At 44.4% G+C, this 23,588-nt stretch overlaps 1 protein-coding gene across 1 annotated transcript in view; it reads right to left on the reverse strand.

Moving 5' to 3' along the window:
• LOC115518797 (ADP-ribosylation factor GTPase-activating protein 3-like) overlaps positions 1-23,588 on the reverse strand; it is a 55,578-nt gene that overhangs the window by 19,460 nt on the left and 12,530 nt on the right. The window contains 9 exon segments of the mRNA XM_030322318.1: positions 2,877-2,999; positions 3,431-3,559; positions 6,710-6,852; positions 7,824-7,870; positions 9,454-9,513; positions 13,558-13,645; positions 18,824-18,907; positions 20,782-20,913; positions 21,914-21,986. Of these exon segments, the coding sequence (XP_030178178.1) occupies positions 2,877-2,999; positions 3,431-3,559; positions 6,710-6,852; positions 7,824-7,870; positions 9,454-9,513; positions 13,558-13,645; positions 18,824-18,907; positions 20,782-20,913; positions 21,914-21,986 (879 nt within the window).

Here is a 23,588-nt window from a genome sequence, read left to right on the forward strand (position 1 = left end):
TAATGTTCTGGTTTCTAGATCCTGGTTCTCAATGCTCTTCACTTGTATTTTTGCTCTCACTCTGTCTTCATCCAACCCTGAGGACATTCCTTGCAATCCCCTGGTACCCCAACAGTGCATATCTGATTTACAGCTGTAGACAACCGTCTGCCCAGTGAAGGCCACGCTGACTGCTTATACAAGGCTGAGCAAATCACTCTGGTCTCATTATTTTGTACTCCGTGTATAATTACACTGTTTATATCCTGAACATAATGGAATTCAATTTGAAAAATCCCAGATATGGTGGATTTTATTTTTCATAGAAACAGCACTGTTTCATAATTTATAACGTTCCAGTTCTAAAGGGCTGATGAATAATTCGGAAGCAGTGCGGGCTGCTCACGGAGCTAATAGGCTGGCTCTCCTGGAGGCTGAGTTTACGATCCGTCAGTCGCCAGAGTACTGACAGCTCCCTTGTTCTCTACCAGCAGTGGTCACAACCAAGGAGGCTAGGAAAGGCACTCATGGGGCACCTGGGTGGCTCAGTTAGTGTCCAATTTCAGCTCAGGTCACGATCTCGCAGTTTGTGAGTTCGAGCCCCGCGTCGGGCTCTGGGCTGATGGCTCGGAGCCTGGAGCCTGTTTCCGATTCTGTGCCTCCCTCTCTCTGCCCTCCCTTCCTTGCTCACGCTCTGTCTCTCACTCTCTTCTCTCTCAAAAATAAATAAACATTAAAAAATTAATGAAGAAATAAAGAGCAAATCAGAAATGATCTCACATGCATGCAGCTTTTAAATCAAGTTAGAAATTTAATTTTATCCTGTAGAAAATATATGTAAATTAAAAAAATTTTTTTTTTAACATTTATTTACTTTTGAGACAGAGCATGAACGGGGGAGGGGCAGAGAGTGAGGGAGACACAGAATCTGAAACAGGCTCCAGGCTCTGAGCTGTCAGCACAGAGCCTGACACGGGGCTCGAACTCACGGACCGCAAGACCATGAGCTGAGCCGAAGTCGGACGCTTAACCGACTGAGCCACCCAGGCGCCCCTATGTAGATATTTTTATGTGGTTTTTTTTGTTTAGTTTATTAATTTATTTTGAGAGAGAAGAGAGAAAGCACAAGTGGAGGAGGGTCAGAGAGAGGAGAGAGCGAGAATCCCAAGCAGGCTCTGTGCCGACAGCGCGGAGCCCGATGCGGGGCTTGAACCCACAAACCGCGAGATCCCAACCTGAGCCAAAGTCGAACATTCACCCGACTGAGCCACCCGGGCACCCCTAAATACTTTTGAAAGGCATGATTGGGGGGTTGCCTCTGTGTAAACCACACCTGGTGTGTTATACAAGTGACTCACAACAGGTGCAAAACCATCCCTGTAACTGACAGGGAACACCACTAACCTAGTAACTTTTTTTGGTAAAATATCCAGACTTGACGACAGAATGGGAAGCAGTGCGAGGAGAATTTTTTAGGCAGAGTACTAAGCTATGAGCTTTGGGAGGATGTGTGTCACAATCAGCTTCCAGTTAATAGTTAACATGTATGTGCATCTCGTATGTATATGAAACATATATCCCATGTAGATACGAAACCGCTTCAAGCCTGCGTAAGTAACCGTCAGACGACAGTAATGGCCTTCCAGACGTGAGCCACGGAGCCTCCTTCAACGCACCGCCCATGACTGATGGACACATTCGATTTTCCCGAGCTCCAAACTTGAAGGTGGCGCTCGGCGTAGTTAAGAATCTAACCACAGTAATTACACATTTAGACTGAGTCACGTCTCTTGAACTGAACTCCTATGTCATAAACGCAGCTAAACATCACACAAATAGTCAAGCGCTATTCTAAGTGCTCCATTTGCATCAACTCGTTTACCATCGCACAACACAGTGAGCAGACCCCAGCATCTCTAACTTACAGAGGCGGAAGCTGCAGCACAGAGAGGTTGAGCGACTTGGCCAAGGTCACACAGTCACTAAGTGGCCCAGCCAGGATTCAAATCCAGACCGTCTGAACCGGGGTCTACACTCTCACCCCTGTGTTCTCAGCTGGTGCTCACCTCCAGTTCACAGCCCAGGTTTACATGGTGCCTTTTTAGCAGGACTCTCCTGTACGGGTCAGGTTCTTGGAAGAACCTCACACGGTGAGTCAGTTCAAGTCTCAACTTGTTCTCCCTGCCCTTCGGGCCCCTGAACCTGAACCGTGGTACTTGCCACGGTTGCCTTCACACCGAAGTTAGGCAACTGGTCCCAATCTGATGGTGGAGGCTGAAGGACCGGCACCTAGCTGACCCTGAGAGCCTTCAGAGTGTACTAGTGTTTTCCATGAATTGATAACACACACACAAATAGTGTTTGCTATTTGTTCTGAAACAAAAGGATATGGACCTTTGGGCTCTTGCCTTGTTCTCCAATTTCACACTTAGATAAACACAATTCCTACTTCTTATTTTTTTTTAAGTTTATTTATTTTTGAGAGAGAGAGAGAAAGAGAGAGCACACGCAAGCAGGGGAAGGGCAAATGGGAGAAGGAGACAGACAATCCCGGGCGGGCTCTGTGCTAACCGACACAGGGCTTGAATTCAGGTTGTGACCTGAGCCAAAGTCAAGAACCAGATGCTCAACCAACTAAGCCACCCAGGCGCCCCGCAAGTTCCTACTCTATTTTCAACTCTTGGTCACTGATTTTATTATAAACATCTCGCAGGCATTGTCCACTTATGAATCTTTCCCCAATAATTTTCCAAAGGACACCCTTGACTCCAGCCAAAGCTTGTAAACGCAACGAAGTAAACTGATTTGTATTTGCTCTTAATGCAAATAAGCGAGTAGGTCCACATTAATGACCACTTTCTAAAACAACGCTTTAAGGCTGATTTGGGGCAGGTTACCTTGAGCTGGAAGTAAAATAAGGGTCACCGCTGTCATCGCTGTACTTCTTTCTTGATTTTGCTATGATCGGCGTCTCCTGCTCAATGGTCTGCATATCTGAAGTCACGGAATGTGAAATACCACTGGAGAAAACAGAGAATAAAATGGAGAGGAATTATATCAGTTCAGGAAGACACTTGTGCTCACCAAAGAATAAACGTTTTATACTTTCAACAAAAACGTTAGTGGGGTTAAAAACATGAGCAATAAAAACGGCATATATAGTTTTTGGCATAAGCATCGAAAAATACTGGGCCTTTGTGAGGACTGGAACTAATTACACAAGATGCAGTCACACATATTAGTTCTGTCTGCAGCATCCGCTTAACAATGAGTCAGGCCTATTTCCTTTTTGCTTTGACTCACTTTGGAACTTTTCATGCTAGGTTGAATACTAGAGAGGAGTAAAACAATTGAAGAAAGGAAGGAATCATGAGAAAATACTTTCCCAGTTGACACCAATAAGGAAATTCCATGCGCCATTAGCAACGTTTAAATTCTGGAAGCCACGTACCTCCTGCAGTTTCCGAACCCCATGCCGAGTCTCTCTGACTCTATCTTTTTTTTGCCACTCGTGTTCATCTTCTCGTCCTTCTTCATTTGAATCTCAAGATCCTTATAGGCTAATCGCAGTGATGAAACGCTGCCAGAAAACCAAAGGCTCCTTAATTTAGCTTTAATTCTGTGTTCTCAAGTTAAAACACTAAGTGAAATTAAACACGTCACTGATAATTTGAGCTTCGTGCTTCTTTCCATAATTAACAACTATGAAGGCAAATTGGCTTTTTTCTTCCCCTAAAGGTCTTTTTTGAGTAGATGTTCAAGAAAATTTGAATGAGTTTACACCTGCTTTTTGGTTGCTGCTGACCCTACCTTACTGTTCTAGTTCATATCACCTATCATCATATATTAATCATCACATCATCATATACTACCTGCCGCATAATAACGTAATATATGCTAAGATTAAGTCTACGTAGGACAGTAAAAAGCAAAATTTCTTACTTGAGCTAATATTTATACTTTTTGCATTACATAGCAAAAGTATGAGGTTAGGTGCATTGGTTTGCACATATATTTGACTTTACAAGTAGTTAAATTAAGGGGCACCTGGGTGGCTCAGTCGGTTTAAGTGTCTGATTTCAGCTCAGGTCATGATCTCACGGTCCGTGGGTTTGAGCCCCGCATCGGGCTCTGTGCTGACAGCTCGGAGGCTGGAGCCTGCTTCGGATTCTGTCTCCCTCTTTCTCTGTCCCTCCCCTGCTTGAGCTCTCTTTCTCTCTCTCTCTCTCAAATATAAATAAGCATTTTAAAAAACCAAATATATAAATTAAGACGGAGTTACTTAATTGCAAAAGATTCTTCAGAGGACCGCTATAGAATCAGGCTTCCAAGAGCACTCATTTCTTAGCCAACCTTCCTTCTGTGCTACTAGTCAGACACTAATCATCTGTTTATCAAATACCTGTTACGAATGATGTACCAAAGGGGTAAAAAGAGGTATCCAACACTGTCCCTTGCTCTCAGATTCCTAAAAACGTTACAAATACTTAATTTTTCATAAAGAAAACTATGCAATAACAAGAGTATTTTATATTAGTAAGACAGCAACAAAACTTGGGGCCCTGAAAGGTGATATACCCATGTTATCAGGAATTCTAAGCTATTATCTGTTTCATAAAATTGTGCAAAATCTCATGAATTTCTCATAAGAAAGGCACCGTGTAAATTCCATAATAATATAAATACATTTTCCTGTAGTAACAGGGAATGACAACTAAATTTCTTACTAGAAAAAAAAAAGAGTAAACAGAAAACAGAAAAAAAAAATAACACTGCTGCTGTTTCCTCCCTTAGTCAGGATTTGTTTTGTTTTAATCTGGTAGTTTTGTTTTCTTTACCATTATTCCTACAGAGCAGGGTCTGACCACATCCCCAGTTTTATCACTCAGAAAATAAGTGATACTCTTGCGTCAACTTTTTGGAGGAAGACCACAGATCTGCCGAAAACCACGAACAGATAAAACTGGAGCGGCAGATTCTTCTGGAGAAGATGAACGGCCGGGAAGAAAACGTTCCACTGGGAAGATGTGAGACGGGAGAACTTTCCTCCTCAGCATCTGGCTGGGACTGAGGCTACCGCCACCAACAGCACCTGCTCTCCGACCTGGGCTTCCCGTAACGCGGGGATGGCAACGCCCACAGGACCAAGGAATCAGGGCTCCGTGTTTCCCAGGCCCTGCTCAGGGGAGGCTCCCAAGCCACTCAGGCCAAGCAAGGGAAGGGGCTCCGGGGCGGCTCTCCTCTCCCTCATCTTCCCACCCACTGTGCACAGGCTCCTCTGAGGGTGGGCCCAGGAACCGCCAGCAGGTGAGGACTAGGACAGACAGCTAGGGTTTCACAGGCTGAAGACAGAGAAAAATGCCGTTCCTTGACAGTTTACTCAACTGAAAATAACTCTATTTACAGCCGTTAAAAAATTAACTTGCAGAAAAATAACGCTGTTGCGTCTTTAGGATAAGACACGTGTGCTTTCCCGGAGCTGGCGCAGCCCTGGCTTGGCGGGATGGGGCTGCGACGGGTCTGAGAGGGAGGACTGTGTCTTGGGCACAGTGGTGTGGCTGTCCTGAACACGGCCAGGAAGGCTGTCAAAGCAGGTCCCAAATCAAATTCATAAACACCCATGGCCCGCATCTTTGCGTATACGCTGTACTGAACCGTCCTAGTGAAAGATTCGAGTTAAGGCTGGTGTTGCCTCTAACAATACGCTAATCTCCATCCACCCCCCCTGCAGGGAGGGAGCAGGTGCTTCGTGTTCCGTGTCTTCTGTTCTGATCAGGCTCTAGATTGTACACGCTCCAGGAAAACCACGCATGAACAATCTGCACAGGGCCCACTCCCAAACACCAAGAGAAGCAGTCTAAACCTCAGGTTGGACCTTCCCCCCATTTTCAGGGTCAAGATCCCAGCTTAGAGAAATTACAGTGAAGTCTGTGACCACAGCTCAAAGCAAATTTTACATACAGCATTTCAAACCACATTTAGTCTAACTACAGTTTAGTGCTGCCCCCTATGTTCTAGGAGTTAAATGACAATGAGAAACAGCAACTTCCAATTCTCTGGGTTTACCAACTAGAACATCCCTTAGCAAGCTGCTAGCATGAATAACAAGAAATCACAGCGGGTTGAGCACTTACTCTGTACCAGGCACTTTAATAAACGTTAACTAAGTTAACCCTCAAAGCATTAAGCCTCATAAAATAAGCATTATTATTTTCTTCATTATGCCGTCCATAGTAACGCAAGCCATAATAATAATAATAAATAAATAAAATAAGTACACATAAGAACTAGGAACCCAAGCTGCCTTTCCTTTAGGTGTTGTGCTCACTCTGCTTTCTTCTCTCCTTATGATTTTTTTTATACCCAGCACATGCACTTTCCAGGCGGCCATACTGCTCCTCTGTTTCCAACACAAACAAAAACCTCTCAAGAGCCTGAAATGTCTACTTACAATTCTCTTGACTGGCTTCCTGGTTTCCAGATTCTGCCCTAGTCTGTCTGTCCTAATCTCATCACCAAACTCACTTTCCAAAATACACCCCCTTCATCAAAACGATTGGCCTGACTTCAAGGTACCCCACATTATCATTCCAATTTCACCAATCCAGGCAACTCCCCCCTCCCCAGCACCGAAAAAAATTAAATGGCATTTTGAAAGCAAATCTCAAGAGTTGTTTGATTAATAGCCTTATTCACTAAACACACGCTACTATAACTAAATCAAACTTACATTGATTCTTCCTTAGGTGCCGCGCTGGCCAGAAGGTCTTCCTGTTCCTTCATTTTATCTACAGCTTGGGCTTGTTTTTCAATTTCATTAAAGCATGTGTTCGCCAGTTTCTGGGCTCCCAAACTTCCTTTTTTGGCCCCAAGCTAGAAGATATAGAAGATTAGATTCGACCCACGCTGTTTGAAAGCTTCAGCTAACGGCTAACACTTCCTGAGGACTATTACCCACCAGGCACTGCAACCCACACTTCATATTTGTTCTCTCGCTTAGTCCTCACAACCCTGTGAAGTTGGCACTACTGTTATCCCCAGGTTAGATGAGGAACTCAAGTCTGGTGCAGGTTAACTGACTTGAACAAGATCACACAGCCAGTAAGATGACGGACATCAGGAATCACACCCTGGTGACAGCATCCCTTATTAGAAACGCAAACACGACAGAAACCCCCACAGGGCCTCTCCTGGTTTTTTAGAATTCTGTCATTAGCAAAAGAAATGCTGTCAAACACTCATTCTAGAAAATCCTCACTACGTATAACATTCACCTCATGGAACAAAACCTAGGTTTTTATCAAAGCCACATTTATGGGGCACCGGGGTGGCTCTTTCGGTTAAGGGTCTGACTCTTGACTTCGGATCGGGTCATGATCTCATAGTCCTGAGATCGAGCCTCTCGTTGGGCTCTGCACTGGGCATGGAGCCTGCTTGGGATTCTCTCTCTTCCTCTCCCTCTGCCCCTCCCCAGCTCGTGTGCATGCACTCTCTCTCTCTTTTTCCAAAAAAAAGTCACATTTATTATTACAATATGGCTCAAAATAAATTTTAAAAAAGTGACAGGGGCACCTGGGTGGCTCAGTCCGTTACAGTTCAGGTCGTGATCTCATGGTTCATGGGTTCAAGCCCCGTGTTGGGCTCTGTGATGACAGCTCAGAGCCTGGAGCGTGCTTTGAGCTCTGTGTCTCCCTCTCTCTCTGCCCCTCCCCCACTGATGCTCTGTCTCTCTTTCTCAAAAATAAATAAACATTTAAAAAACTTTTTTAACGACAAAGGTGGCTTTCTTGAGAACATAGGCTATTTTAAAGCCAAACTACCAGATATTTATATGCAATACTTACTCCTCTTTTAGCTTGATTTGGTTTCTTTTTTATGATAGAGGACACCTCTGTCAAAAAATAAAAAGTAGAAAGTCAGACCAATAGAAATATGCAATTTTTCTAATTCTAGCGTATTTTTTTTTTAATTCTAACATATTGTACATATTATGTAAGAGACTGTAACATTTTCCACCTTAGTTGGTCACCCAGAACATTCAAGCACATGAGTGTATTGCAGATTAAGAGAGCTTTGTTAAAATGGAGTTTCTCGGCACTTCTAAGTAGGATCCAAGCTCACAGAAAACATTTTGTGCACACCACACTAGAGAGAAATGAAGAGCCTGGCCTTGCCCACCCCACCCCACCCCACCCCACTCATTGCTTTCTTCAGAGCATTTCTTAAATACATTAGAACCAACTCTCCTCTTAAGCTCTGCTCTTCAAAAACTTTTAGAATTATTTTAAGATATAAAGTTAGCCAGGCATTATGCACACAACGGAAGCAGTGGTATGGTTTTTCACCCTGACTTGCATACAGATTTATCACATCAATCAATGAGAATTACAAAGCATTCCATTATTTGAGTAGCAAGGCTTTCTAAATTGCACAAAAACAGATGAGGCTTTAAGATAAAGTTTCTTAAAAATCGTTTTCTGGGTAAACTTTAATCATAGATTACACATTCTGTTTCTACAATTATGTTTAAGAGACCCAGTAAGAATAAAATTTTAACTTTTTTCTTACAAAGATGAGAATGTGCTTTAATAATAGAAAAGACAGCATAGGGGCGCCTGGGTGGCTCAGTCGGTTGAGCAACCAACTTTGGCTCAGGTCATGATCTCGCGGTCTGTGAGTTCAAGCCCCGCGTCGGGCTCTGTGCTGACAGCTCAGAGCCTGGAGCCTGCTTCGGATTCTGTGTCTCCCTCTCTCTCTGCCCCTCCCCCACTCATGCTCTGTCTCTGTCTCAGAAATAAACGTTAAAACATTTTTTTTTTTTAAATAAGAAAAGACAGCATAAAACCACACACAACTAAAGATTCAAATTTAGCCCTAACGAGAGAATAACATCATTACGTGCCAAGTATGAAAAAGATATCTATGGAAGTTTTTCTTTCCATCACTTTCTTTTGGATCCATGTTAAAGCACTCACATAATCTGCTCCCAACCTCCTACGAGGCTATTAACTCGGGATGAAAATATCTGGAACATTTCTAATAGTTCAGCTATTTTTTCACCAAAGTACTTGCTTTCCAATTAATGCCATGCAATGCGTGCTCATTTCAGAGTATAATTCCCTGATGATGAAAAATTAAAGATCCTGGTAAAATCAGAAAGAGAAGAACACTCTAGGAGACGTCGCTCTGCCCTCTGCTCATGCTGGGAACATAACCCAGTTCAACACAGATGAGCAAATCAATAGTTTCAGCAGCTCAGCCAGGGACCCCACACTGGTTGCTGCCACTCACGGGCCTCAGGCTGGTCCTAAAGGGGAACGGCATTTTTGCTCGATAAAAATCTTATTAATAGATTAGTAATCATGATGCCGGATTACTCTACACATTCTAGGCAGAATGGAAAGCCAGGATTCATCTTTCTCTCTTAACGAATCTCACTGTCTGAATCAGAATATGGAGTCGTAGGCACATTACCTAAAGCAGCCTTTGTTGGTGCGTTAAGACCTTCCACACTTGGTCCTTGCTCTGGTCCACCTGAAAGTTAAACATATTGATATCAATGCAGAAAATACACTCATTAAATGTGCTTTTGAATATACGACACATTCAACTTGCTCGGTACCACGTGTTACCCAAGTTTGTCGATTATTGGTTTTCTTTTTAGCTCCCTATTCTATTTTACAAGAATTTTTTTTTAATTTTTTTACATTTATTTATTTATGTTTGAGAGACAGAGAGAGACAGAGCACAAGCGGGGGATGGGCAGAGAGAGAAGGAGACACAGAATCCGAAGCAGGCTCCAGGCTCCGAGCTGTCAGCACAGAGCCCGACGCGGGGCTCGAACCCACGGACCGTGAGATCATGACCTGAGCCACAGTCGTGATGCTCAACCGACTGAGCCACCCAGGCGCCCCTATAAAATTTTTTTTAATGTTTATTTATGTACAGAGAGTAAGAGCATGCACCTGAGAGAGTCAGGGAGGGGCAGAGAGAGGGGGGTGGAGAGAGAAAGAATCCCAAGCAGGCTCCACGCTGTCAGCACAGAGCCTGACGCAGGGCTTGAACTCACAAACCTTGAGATCATGACCTGAGAGGAAATCAAGAGTCGATGCTTAACTGACTGAGCCACCCAGGCGCCCCCAAGGGGAGGTGGAATTCTAAACAACAAAACCTTTCGGAGAAACTCTGCGGCTAAGAAGCAGGGTTTAAAATATTTACAAGAACAGAATCTTGTTCTGCATGTAGTTATCTCAGTTTCCTGTTAGCAAATCAAATGGAGACACCTGGACTCCAGAGGTCACAGAGACACCTCCAGGGCCCCGTATGCTTCAACCTCCAAAGGCCTCTTATGCTAACTAGTTGTAACAGTAACAATATTCAAATCGCCATCGGTACTTTCAGAAGGTACAACGCTTGCCTTGTCTCTGTGTTAGTCAGGACAGTGTCGGGATTATTTTTTCTCCTCTGTCCTTCTGGACAATGACAAACCCGTCGATGGTTCAGGTAGATTCCTTCTCTTAAAAAACAATCCCCGGGGCGCCTGGGTGGCGCAGTCGGTTAAGCGTCCGACTTCAGCCAGGTCACGATCTCGCAGTCCGTGAGTTCGAGCCCCGCGTCGGGCTCTGGGCTGATGGCTCAGAGCCTGGAGCCTGTTTCCGGTTCTGTGTCTCCCTCTCTCTCTGCCCCTCCCCCATTCATGCTCTGTCTCTCTCTGTCCAAAAATAAATAAACGTTGAAAAAAAAATGCATTTAAAAAAAAAAAACAATCCCCCTCTGGAGGGGCTCACAGCCCAGGGAAGGGACACACACGGACGTGGTAATTCCCAGAACCAGGCCGAGCTGCGCTAAGAGGGAGACCACACATAAATGTGGTCGTGACTGGGAGTGTCCGTGGGGTGGACACAGCCTCTCTGAGGACAGGCGTTCGCGCAGAGACTCCAGGAAGGAGGCGGCAACATGACAACCGAGGACAGACTCCCACTGCAAGCAACAGGGCCGAAGGGCCAGTGCGGCTACAGGGCAGGGTGGGTCTAAGGAGTTGAATTGCTACGCGCCACTTAGAAAGGTGTCTGTCTTCTGGGAATGCAAGCTAATGCAGCCACTCTGGAAAACAGTATGGAGGTTCCTCAAAAAGCTAAAAACAGAACTACCCTACGACCCAGCAATGGCACTACTAGGCATTTATCCACGGGATACAGGGGTGCTGTTTCGAAGGGGCACATGCACCCCAATGTTTATAGCAACACTATCAACAACATCCAAAGGATGGAAAGAGCCCAAATGGCCATCGATGGATGAATGGAGAAAGAAGATGTGGTGTATACACACACACACACACACACACACACACACACACACACACACACACACAATGGAGTATTACTCGACTATCAAAAAGAATGAGATCTTGCCATTTGCAACTATGTGGATGGAACTGGAGGGTATTATGCTAAGCGAAATTAGTCAGAGAAAGACAAAAATCATATGACTTCACTCCTATGAGGACTTTAAGAGACAAAACAGATGAACGTAAGGGAAGGGAAACAAAAATAATATAAGAACAGGGAGGGGGACAAAACAGAAGAGACTCATAAATATGGAGAACAAACTGAGGGTTACGGGAGGTGTTGTGGGAGGGGGTAGGGGCTCAATGGGGAAGGGCACTAAGGAACCTACTCCTGAAATCATTGTTGCACTAGATGCTAACTAATTTGGATGTCAATTTTAAAAAATAAAAAATTAAATTAAAAAAAAAGAAAGGTGTCTGTCTTCTTACCAGACACTTAGGGTCACAGGCACAAAGAATGAAATGTGCCAAAACATCACAGACTGCAAATCATACAAAACCCAGCCATGCCAGCGTCCTTTGCATATGAAGGGAACAAGCTTTTTGTCTATATATGAATTGCAAAACGCTTATCACCTGTCTTTAAAGCATCTCTTCAGAACAGAAATGTTGCATTTGTGATAGATTCGTTAATCTCTTCCTTTCACGAGGCTTGAACATGCACAGAAGGCTTCCCCGGTTCCGAGAGGACAGAAAACCTCCACCTGTTTTCTTGCAGCACCTTTATACTTCCATGATTTATATTTAAATCCTTGACCCGCCTGCATTTTGTTTGATATAAAGAGTAAAGAAGGAATTCTACTTTACTGTAATATTTTATCCAAAATGCTAGACGCTTGTCCCAACTCATCCACTGTTCCCCAGAATGCAAAGGGTTCCCGTCCTGGTTCACTGACAGGTCTACTCCTAAGACAAGTAAAATGAAAAACCGGCATCCTAAAATCTGCAGTTTGCTGCAATCTCACACACTCCCATCCTTACACCTGCACTTCAGTGCAAACGAAGTGACTTTTCCTCACAGCAAGCTCCCTACCCCACTCACAGAGACCTGAGTGGCCACTCTCCCAGGACTCTCTTCTTGGTAAGTATCAGTCACTCTCTCCAACCCTCCAGCAAAACCCTCGCCAGGAAGTTTCTCGAGTAAGCATCTCAGTCATAAAGTTGGTGGAATGTTTGGTCTTTGCTACTTCACGAAGTTCTCTCAAGTTCCCCAAAGCAGCTCCGGGCTCGGCGTATGCGAGCCAGCCCTTCTGGCCACGCTCCAGGGTGCCCACGTAGCTGTCAAATGTCACCTTGTTGTTAATTTGCTCAAGCCTTCCCGCTAACAAAAGATGCTCAGTCTTAAACCAGAAAAGTTGACATCTTGATCCTTGTTATTCCTATCACATAAGTGATGTTTCTAAATGCGAGCAACGGACATAAGTACAGGTACAATAAATACAATCCTATAATAAAGTCACCAAAGGTAAATCATTAGATACCAACTATTCATAGAATTGGTTTTAAAATGGAAATCTTGTTTTCTGACCGTAGAAGTAACAGAGACACATTACAAAAGTTCAGTCACATCAAAACTATATCAAGTTGAAAGTAAAAGTAATTCATTCAGTAATTTTATTCTCTGGTTAACAATTTGGTATGTACCTTCCAGAATGTTTTCTGTGTGTATATGTTTTTGCTTCAGTGTTTTACAAAAATGAGATCATATTTCCTGTTTGGTAATATCGTCTCCCCCCACTATATAATGTACCATGGGCATCTTTCCTTCATGAAATACAAGGATCTTATTTTCTCTTTCCTTTTTTTTTTTAAAAAAGATTTTATTTTTAGGGGCACCTGGGTGGTTCAGTCAGTAGAGCGACCGACTTCGGCTCGGGTCATGATCTCGCGGCTCACGGGTTTGAGCCCCGCGTCAGGCTCCGTGCCAACAGCTCGGAGCCTGGAGCCCGCTTCGGATTCTGTGTCTCCCCCTCTCTCTGCCCCTAACCCGCTCACATTCTGTGTCTCTCTCAAAAATAAACATTTAAAAAAAATTTTTTTTAAAGATAAAAAATGATTTTATTTTTAACTAACGTCTACACCCAACGTGGGGCTCAAACTCACAACCCTGAGATCAAAAGTCACGTGCTCCACCAACTAAGCCAGCCGGGTGCCCCACAGGACCTTATTTTCTAATAGTTTCACAGCCATTGAACCAAAGGATAACATCACACGACAATTCTGAAGACTACCTTCATTATTAGCTGGAGTGGTCTCCACATTCCTTGGTGACGAAGAAGATGCTTCTGGCTGTGCTGATGTCCAGCCTGTCCCACTCACCTGAAGGTGAGAAAATTCACCAGTCAGCAAAGCAAGAAAAAAAAAAAAAAAGCAAAGCTAATAATGGAATGGTCACCTTCCAGGTACCTGGGTTAGCGGCAAGGAAAGATAATATTAAGACGTGTCTATTCTTTTTTCTTTTTTTTAATTGAAGTATAATTAACGTACAGTATCACATTAGTTTCAGGTATACAATATAAAGATTCAACAACTCCATACATTACTCAGGGTTCATCAAGATAAGTGTGCTCTTTGTCCCTCTTTACCTATTTCAACCCTTCCCCCACCCCCCCACACATGCTTCCTTCTGGCAACCACCAGTCTGTTCTCTGTATTTAAGAGTCTGTTGTTTTATGTGTCTCTTTGGTTGGTTTCTTAAATTCCACATGTGAGTGAAATTACATCGGATTTGTCTTTCTCTGTCTGATTTATTTCACTTAGCATTATAGCCTTTAGGTCCATCCATGTTGTTGCAAATGGCAAGAGCTCCTTCTTTTTCGTGGCTGAGTAATATTCCTGTGTGTGTGTGTGTGTGTGTGTGTGTGTGTGTGTGTGTGTGTGTGAGAGAGAGAGAGAGAGAGAGAGAGAGAGAGAGAGAGATCTTCTTTATCTATTCGTCTATGGTGGACATTTGGGCTGCTTCCAGAGTTTGGCTACTGTAAATAATACTGCAATAAACAGGGATATAGATCTTTTTGAATTAGTGTTTCCATTTTCTTGGGTAAATAGCCAGCAGTGGCATTACTGGATCATGTGGTAATTCTATTTTAAATTTTTTCAGGAACTTCCATTCTGTTTTCCACAGTGGCTGCACCAATTTGCATTCCTACCCATGGTACGTGAGGGTTCTTTTCTCCTCACATCCTGTCCAACACTTATTATTTCTTGTGATTTTGATTTTAGCCATTCTGACAGGTGTAAGGTGATCGCTCACTGTGGTTTTGATTTGTGTTTCCCTGATGATGAGTCATGTGGAGCATCTTTTCCTGTGTGTTTGCCATCTGGATGTCTTCTTTGGGAAAATGCTTATTCAGGCCCTCTACCCATTTAAAAAAAAAAAAAATTTTAATGTTTTTGAGAGAGAGAGAGAGAGAGAGAGAGAGAGAGAGAGAGCATGAGCAGGGAAGGGGCAGAGAGGGAGGGAGACACAGAATCCGAAGCAGGCTCCAGGCTCCAAGCTGTCAGCACAGAGCCCAACTTGGGGCTCGAACTCACGAACGGCAAGATCATGACCTGAGCCGAAGTCGGACGTTCAACCGACTGAGCCACCCAGGCGCCCCTGAAAGCAGCATCTTAATGGTCCCTTCTTGTTATTTGTGGTAGTTACGTTTTTGTTTTTTTTTTAATTTTTTTTTTTCAACATTTATTTATTTTTGGGACAGAGAGAGACAGAGCATGAACGGGGGAGGGGCAGAGAGAGAGGGAGACACAGAATCGGAAACAGGCTCCAGGCTCCGAGCCATCAGCCCAGAGCCCGACGCGGGGCTCGAACTCACGGACCGCGAGATCATGACCTGGCTGAAGTCGGACGCTTAACCGACTGCGCCACCCAGGCGCCCCATTTTTTTTTTTTTAATATTTATTTGTTTTTGAGACAGAGAGAGACAGAGCATGAGTGGGGGAGGGACAGAGAGAGGGAGACACAGAATCTGAAGCAGGTTCCAGGCTCTGAGCTGTCAGCCCAGAGCTCAATGCAGAGCTCAAACTCACAGACCGCAAGATCATGACCTGAGCCGAAGCCGGACACTCAACCGACTGAGCCACCCAGGCGCCCCTCCTGTGCCCATTTTTTAATCAGATTATTTACTGTTTTCAGTGTTGAGTTGTACAAGTTCTTTACGTATTTTGGACATTAACCCGTTATCAGACATATCATCTGCAAATATGTTCTCCCATTCGGTAGGTTGCCTTGTCCTTTTCTTGATGGTTTCCTTCGCAACGCAAAAGCTTTTTATTTTGGTGTTGTCCCAAGAGTTTGACTTTGCTTCTGTTCCCCTTGCCTGAGGAGGCATAGCTAGAAAAAGGTTTCCGTGGCTGATGTCACAGAAATTACTGCCTATGTTTTCTTTTAGGAATTTAATGGTTTCAGGTCTTGCATTTAGGTCTTTAATCTATTTTGAGTTGTTTCTTTCTGTGTAGGGTGTAAGAAGGTGGTCCAGTTTCACTCTTTTGCATGTCGCTGTCCAGTCTTCCCATCACCGTTTGTTGAAGAGACTTTTTCCTCATTGTAGAGTCTTACCTCTTTTGTTGTAGATTAACTGACCACGTAAGTGTGGGGTTATTTCTGGCTTCTCTATTCTTTCCATCGAACTGTGTGTCTATTTTTGCACCGATACCATACTGTTTTGATTACTACAGCTTTCTGGTATATCTCGAAATCTGAGATTGTGATGCCTCCAGCTCTGGTTTTCTTTGTCAAGATTACTTTGGCTATTCAAGGTCTTTTGTGGTTCCACACAGATTTTGGGACTTTTTTGTTTCAGTTCCTTGAAAAATGGTGTCGAAAACACGTATATTCTTAAGTCTCTGTTTTAAGGCTCCAATTCCTTATTTTTCCTCCACCAGATTTTTATTTTGTGATAACTTCAGACTTGCAAAAATGCTGCAAAGATAGTAGAGTTTCCATATACGCTTCACCCACCTTCCTCTGATGGTAAAGTACCCACGGCACGTCTGCCAAAACTAAGAATTATCACGGAGGGATCAATGATTTAGCTATCGTTATTAGCTAAACTCCAGACTTTATTCAGATTTCACCACTTTCCCACCCTCGTCTCTTTTCTGTTCCAGGATCCGTTCCAGGCTCCCATGCTGCATCGGTCGTGTCTCCCGAGTCTCCTCCGGTTTGTCACAGCTGCTCAGTCTTTCCTGGTTTTCCACGACCTTCGAGCTTCTGAAGGGTAGTGATCGGCTAGTTTGTAGAATATCCCTCAGTTCGGGTGTGTCCGATGTTTTCTCGTGCTTAGCCTCAGTTTGGGGGAAGAATGGCACAGGGCTGAGGTACCCTTCTCACTGCCACACGTCAGCTTCCCTGAATGTGGGCGATGCGGACCCTGATCCCTTGGTTAAGGTGGTGACTGCCAGGCTTTTCTCTGATAAAGTCACTGTTTTCCCCTTCCCATTCCCCAGTTTTGGGAACAAGTCACCAAGTCTGGCCTGCACTCAAGGGGAGAGGGGGTGGAGCTGCATCTGTGGAGGGGCAGACTATCTACAGATATGACTGAATTTTTCTCTAAGAAAAATCATCCCTTCTCTCCACTTATTTATCCAATCATCTCATCATTATTAGTGGGGACTCGTGGATGTTCGTTTCATTCTTTGGATTATAATCCGAACTGTCGTTATTTATTTTGTTGCTTGAATGATTCCAGTTTTGACCACTGGGACCTCTTTCCAGTTGGTTCCTGAGTCCTTTAGACATGCCCTCCCCTATCTGCCACCCGCTCTGCCCAGCACCTGCTTACTTTCCGACACTCCAGGGCACTCCAGGCTCCCCAGTGGCCCGGGCCCTAGAATCGGCCATTTCTCTGAAGGTAGCCCCGGGTCCTCCTGGCAATTAGAAACCAAGATGTGGGTGCTGGGTGTGCTTGTGTACCGGAGCGTCCCTGTCGCTGGGCCTCTTGGTGGACAGAGGCGGGTAATACACGTGTCTGTCTCTGCTGACCCATGTGTATCCACTACCTGTCATCGTGCTCCACAGAGTGTGTGCGTGCGTGAGTGTGCGTACAGAGACACGCTGAAACAAACGTGAGTTCACGTTAATGCTAATTCCACACGAATTCCCACACTAGGCACCAAACTGTTGTCTCCTCCTTCCAGCCTGTCACTTCTATTCCTAACACTTCTCGGCTACTAGTCCTGGACGTTCTAGATCTCGTTCTATATTAAACAAGAGGCACCGATCATGACAGAACACCTTATCTTTTCTTTTGTTTTCTGTTCTCTTCTTTTTTGAGAATTGTTTCTGGTAACTGTTAACTATGTCAATGAACGTGTATGTGCACATCATAATAACAACAACAACAAAATCAAGGCTTAGCAGTTTATACACCTTTCCACATTTTTACTTGGAAGTTGGTTACAGAACGGGTTAAGCAAACAATGCTCCCTCCCCAGTGGGGCTGGGAAGAGGCAGGGCAGTGAACAGACATCTGAGGCTCTGAGCCAGGGGTCCACCTACGTTTCCTCACAGGACAGCTCCGTAAATATTTTAGGCTTTGGAGGCCTCACGTTCCCTGACCTGAGAGATCTGGGGATTGTTCTTGGCTCCTGTCGGACCATAACGACAAAGATCATTATTCTGATAGCATTTACTGACGGTTCACCCTGTGCCAGCTCCTAACTCCTTGCATCTGTACTGACTTCATTCTTACAATAGCCTTGAGATACGGTATGCTCTATGGGCACGACTAAACAGGGACAATGAGGTTCAAACCCCTATTAAAATTTGGTTAAAAAATTGGGGCGCCTGGGTGGCGCAGTCGGTTAAGCGTCCGACTTCAGCCAGGTCACGATCTCGCGGTCCGGGAGTTCGAGCCCCGCGTCGGGCTCTGGGCTGATGGCTCGGAGCCTGGAGCCTGTTTCCGATTCTGTGTCTCCCTCTCTCTCTCTGCCCCTCCCCCGTTCATGCTCTGTCTCTCTCTGTCCCCAAAATAAATAAATGTTAAAAAAAAAAAAAATTTGGTTAAAAAAAAAAAAACCTGTCTTCGTTCTTGGTCAGTTCCATAGCTGTGACCTGAATCATGGCAGACCACCAGTAATAACAGCTCGGCCCCCTGGAGCCTGGGCATGGGCCTGTAACTAAATTCTGGCCACTGGGATATGAATGGAAGTGATGTGCACTGCCTCCAGATTATTTTAGTAAAAGGAGGGGGCACACGCTTCCCTAGAAGCTTCCCTTCCCATTGCTGTGAAAGGTCATGAGCTGGGGCAGACACTTTGGACTGTGAGATAGAAGTCAGTACGTGGAGAAGAGCAAAATAAATCCCTCGGTCAGTCCTGGACAGGCGACTTCCGAACTGCTGATGGAGATTCATTTCTATCTTGTGTAAAGTGATTTATTTCGGGGTTGTTTATCACAGCGGCTTAGCTTGGATCCTAAGTGAAACATTTCAATATATGCCCTTTATAACTGTAGGAGTAAGCATACTTTAAAATTATATAAAGCAGACTACATACCTCAGGAGAAGCATGAGAGGCAAAGAAGTCTTCCTCTTTTGGTGGAGAGGACAAAGGCGGAACCACACAGCTATCAAGCCACAGCTAGAGCAAAAACATAAAGTGTGTGCTGAGTCCTTCACCTGGCTTTAAAAGTTTTTCTTTAATACTCTCACTCCCTTTCTAGAGACCTGTTTGCTAATGATTGGTACTTTCCGCTATTATACAATCAGTTAACAGGCCTACACGGGGCCCCTGAGCACATTTTGGTTATGTATCAACCCAGTAACTTTTGCTTCCAAGCCTTGAGGATGTCAAGGACCAGATTCACAAGCCGTTTCTGAAAAGGAAAGACGGAGGGCTCAATATCCAAGTGCATATTGTATCTAGAGTATCATCAATCCTCATTTTTGGTGGATTCCATATTTGCAAATTCACCTACCTGCCACAATTTATCTGTAACCCCCAAGTCAGGACTTAAGACACTTCTGTGGTCCTTCATAGACATGTGTGGATCAGTAAAGAATGTAGGTCACCCCGAGGTGCACGTTCCCAGCTGAGGCTGAACAAGGTGATGCTCTGTCTCCTTGTTTCAGCTCAAACTGTAAGTAAGTGTCCTTTTTTGTGGTCGATTTAGCGACACATCTTTCACATTGCTGTGCTTTGCTGGTGATTTCATTGGTTAAAATGGCCCCCAAGCCCAGTGCCGAAGTCCCACCTTGTGTTCCTAAGCACAGGAAGGCTGTGATGTGCCTTATAGAGAAAACACAGAATGAGGTAAGCCCCACCCCCCACCCCCGGGCATGAGTTACAGTGCTGTGGACAGTGAGTTCAGTGTTAATGAGTCAATAACTATATATTAATGATATATTAAATATTATATACATATATAGATATAGATATATAGATATATATATCAATATACTATTAATTATTATATATTTAATTGCATATTAATAATATATTCAGCCTGGCTGGCTCGGCCTGCTTAAGCATCCTACTCTTGATTTCGGCTCGGGTCATGATCTCAAGGTTCGTGGGTTCGAGCCCTGCATCGAGCTCTGTGCTGACAGTGCGGAGCCTGCTTGGGATTTTCTCTCTCTCTCTCTCTCTCTCTCTCTCTCTCTCTCTCTCTGCCCCTCCTACTCCCTCTCTCTCTCAGAATAAATAAACTTAATTTTTTTTAATTTAAAAATTTAATAATATATTCAATAAGGTGTCCTTAAATAGTATCACATGTAAAATAAGGTTATGTACTGATCAGCTGATGGGAATGTTGTGACCAGACACTCACAGGAACCTAGCCCTCTCTCTCTCCTAGGAGTGATGTTTCGGCATTTACTCATTCAGTGCATCACTCCCATGAACCTCAAGAATCGACTACACATGGTTTCCTTGCAAGAGAATCCAGCTAGAAGGTTTTACTGTTTGGGATAGGTAACACCACTTTAAAAAAAAATTTTTTTTTTTTTTTTACTGCTTTTATTTATTTATGAGAGAGACAGAGTACGAGTGGGGGAGGGGCACAGAGAGAGAGAGAGAGAGAGAGAGAGAGAGAGAGAGACAGAATCTGAAGCAGACTCCAGGCCCTGAGATGTCAACTCAGAGCCCAATATGGGGCTTGAACCCATGAACCGCGAGATCATGACCAGAGCTGAAGTCGGACACTTAACCAACTGAGCCACCCAGGTGCCCCTAAATTCTCTTTTTTACATTTTTATTCACTTTTGAGAGACAGAGACAGAGTGCAAGCGGGGGAGGGGCAGAGAGAGGAAGACTCAGAATCCAAAGCAAGCTCCAGGCTCCGAGCCATCAGCACAGAGCCCGACGCGAGACCCGAACCCACGAACTGTCAGATCATGACCTGAGCCGAAGTCAGATGCTCAAATGACCGAGCCACACAGGAGCCCCCAAAACCACTTTTTGTACCGAAACGAATGTTTATCTGCTGGAGGCGATCCAACCCACCCGTGACTTACATCAGTGCCATGCTTCCGCGTTGCCTGGGAGGCCAGCGACTTGATTCTCTCCCGATAGAGCTGAGCAGCGCGACTGTTGTACTTGGCATTGGTGTCATTGGTGGCACAGCCGTGTTGATGGAAAAAGGAAGACTACAGAGGAAAATGCATGAATTAATAGCAATGCGGCATTAAATCTCACCTATGACTGAAAACATTACTTCATGTTATGAACGAGTTTTTGGGAAATACTAGTGAAAACAAAAGTAATCAAACCACATAATTTACAAAAAGAATTCGTACTACCTAATTTAAAGTCAACTCCTCCTTGTAAAAGGGAACGCTTTCCACACATTGAACATTGGTATTTTTTTGTAACCGGGCATGAGACTCACGGTACAAAATGACAAAGCTGTGGCCCTTCATTTCTCCATCAACCCACTTTGGTCATTCTGAATTATTCTGTTATTTGGGGGGACGCTTTCCACTCTGGACTACTTTTAGCTCATGAGAAATTCATTTCAGTTTGAATTCCTCTAACTTGGAATTTCTGACAAATTGGTTAACAGGGGCCACGCCAACCATCACCTTGTCTAGTGCTGTTTCTTCGTGAACAGAAACCACAGCATAAGCACGAGATAAGATAAATGTTTCAACAGTTAGAGGAAACTGTTTCCAACCACCTCATAAGGGTCGGAATCCATATCTCAATGAAAACGGGCATTCTAGAAACCTGTATGAGCAATCCTTGTATTGACCCAACTGGATTCATCAGATATACGGGGTTTGTAAATGAAGTTTAACATATTTGAGGCTCTTTATTTAGGTTTGTAAGGGAGGGTAAAGAGACCTGCTCTTTTAAAACTATAAGTTAATTGGACACTTGAGAAGTTATGTTTTACACAGAAGTTACTAAGAAAGGGGATCTCCTTTGTCTTGTTCGGCACTGTATCTCAGCACCCAGCCCAGAGCTTTGTGCTTACGAGGTATTTAAAAGATTTGGGGATAAACAAGTTACCAGGGCCATCCACTCCCAGGCCCGTCTGTCTTGTCTTAGCTACTCAATAGGGCCTCCCAAACTCATACATGCAAATACCCAACTTCCCTCCGGCTTATAGCGAGAAGGGAAACAGCAGGTCTGCGATGAACTTACTGCGTGAGCATTTCCTCCAACTTGCATGCATCGCAGCTGAAACCAAGACCAGTTCGAGTCCAGCTCAGTAGATCTAAATGGGGAGAATGTTCTCAAATGTTAACACGTTCTTCCCCAGAACAAAGCCACCAAAGTTTTGGAAGCAAGAGTTCCCTTGATTTTCAGCATCCTGAAGACTTCTAGGTCTGTGTTAACAGTGACAGGAGATGTGCTGGGCCTGCAGAGCCTGTAATAGTGATGCAGACAGCTCCCGGCCCCTCTCATCCTTCCTGGCAGCCATGTTTCCGATGGCCCAGCCACACGCTCCCTTCCACGCGTGACCACAGGTGGGCCGCCCCAGGCCAGGAGCACTTCCGCTGCTCCAGACAGCGCCTCATCTGGGGCTCAGGGACAAGACGAGCTTCCTGGGCCGTTGGAACAACTGTGACTCCTCGCCTCCCATTCTCAGTGGCTTATGATCTAAAAATCGGTAACGTCTCTCTGCTCAAAACAGATGTGCTCTTCTGATTTTTCAGATCAGCTACGCATTTGTCCAGTCCGACCTCTAACGGGAGCCTCGGGGACGCTCACAGTCTCATCAGCAAGCAGAAGGGACCTAACCAACACCACCGCCATCAGGGAGGGGAGAAAACTCAGGATTTAGTGCTCCTGACGTGAAAGCTGGAAGGGCCTTCTCCCCTACCACACCTCGTGCTCTACTTCTCTGCAACCTGAGACCAAATCCAGGCAAGGTAAAGGCAATAACCGTATTTCCCAACAATAACAATTCGCCGAGCGATCACTGTAAAGCAAGGTGTGATATTCCAACAATGTTAGAAGCCTTTACATTAAATCCGTAGGTAAGAGCAAAAGCAAGGCTGTCCCATATGCAACAGCTTGTCCCCCACTAACTGTAAAGGAACGTGGACATTTCTGAATGGGTGTAGGTAGAGTACCTGTACAAAATAGGAAGGTAAAAAGAAAAGACGCCTCTTTTCCTTTTATACTGCCCTCCCATTTGCCAATTTCTATGCCTATCTGTATTGCTTATTAGCCTTTGTAAACGTTAGAATGCTATTTTGAAGCCAATAGCTACCCTAAAATAATAACACTAATACATATCATTACTTGCACCTGTAACAAATCCACTCCGTGTCAATACATAAAAAGTAAAATTTAATCTACCCTTTATAAGCAGCAGGTTTCCCAAAGACAAAAATAAAATCTTTTAGAATTTGATGACCAGGCAATGTGACTAAATGATATACCTTGTTCTGAAATCCTTTTTCTGATGGATCCTAGCCACATGTTCACGACTCTGCATCAGACGGAGTCAGGTACCACCCCTATCCCACGCTGTCAGAGCATGGCAGGTAACAGCACAGCCTCTGGAGACAGACTGAGACAGAACAAAGCTCAACTCTGCCATGGCTAGCTGGATGACCTCGGAGAAGTTACTTAGCTTCTCTGTGCCCGCTTTCCTCATGTGCAAAGCAGTGATAATTATAGTATTATCTATCTCACTCTTGCAGAAATCAAACAAGCTAATATCTGGAAAGTGCCTGGCTCGCGGTAAATCCCATATGGCTAAAATTCTCACCATCGCCATCACCATGATCATGTTAACCCTGTCACGCTGTGTCAGGTCAGAAGCAGCGAGCTCCAGAGGACAGGAATGTCCCACGTTTTTCTGCCA

This window comes from Lynx canadensis, chromosome B4, assembly GCF_007474595.2.
Source record: "Lynx canadensis isolate LIC74 chromosome B4, mLynCan4.pri.v2, whole genome shotgun sequence".
NCBI lineage: Eukaryota > Metazoa > Chordata > Mammalia > Carnivora > Felidae > Lynx > Lynx canadensis.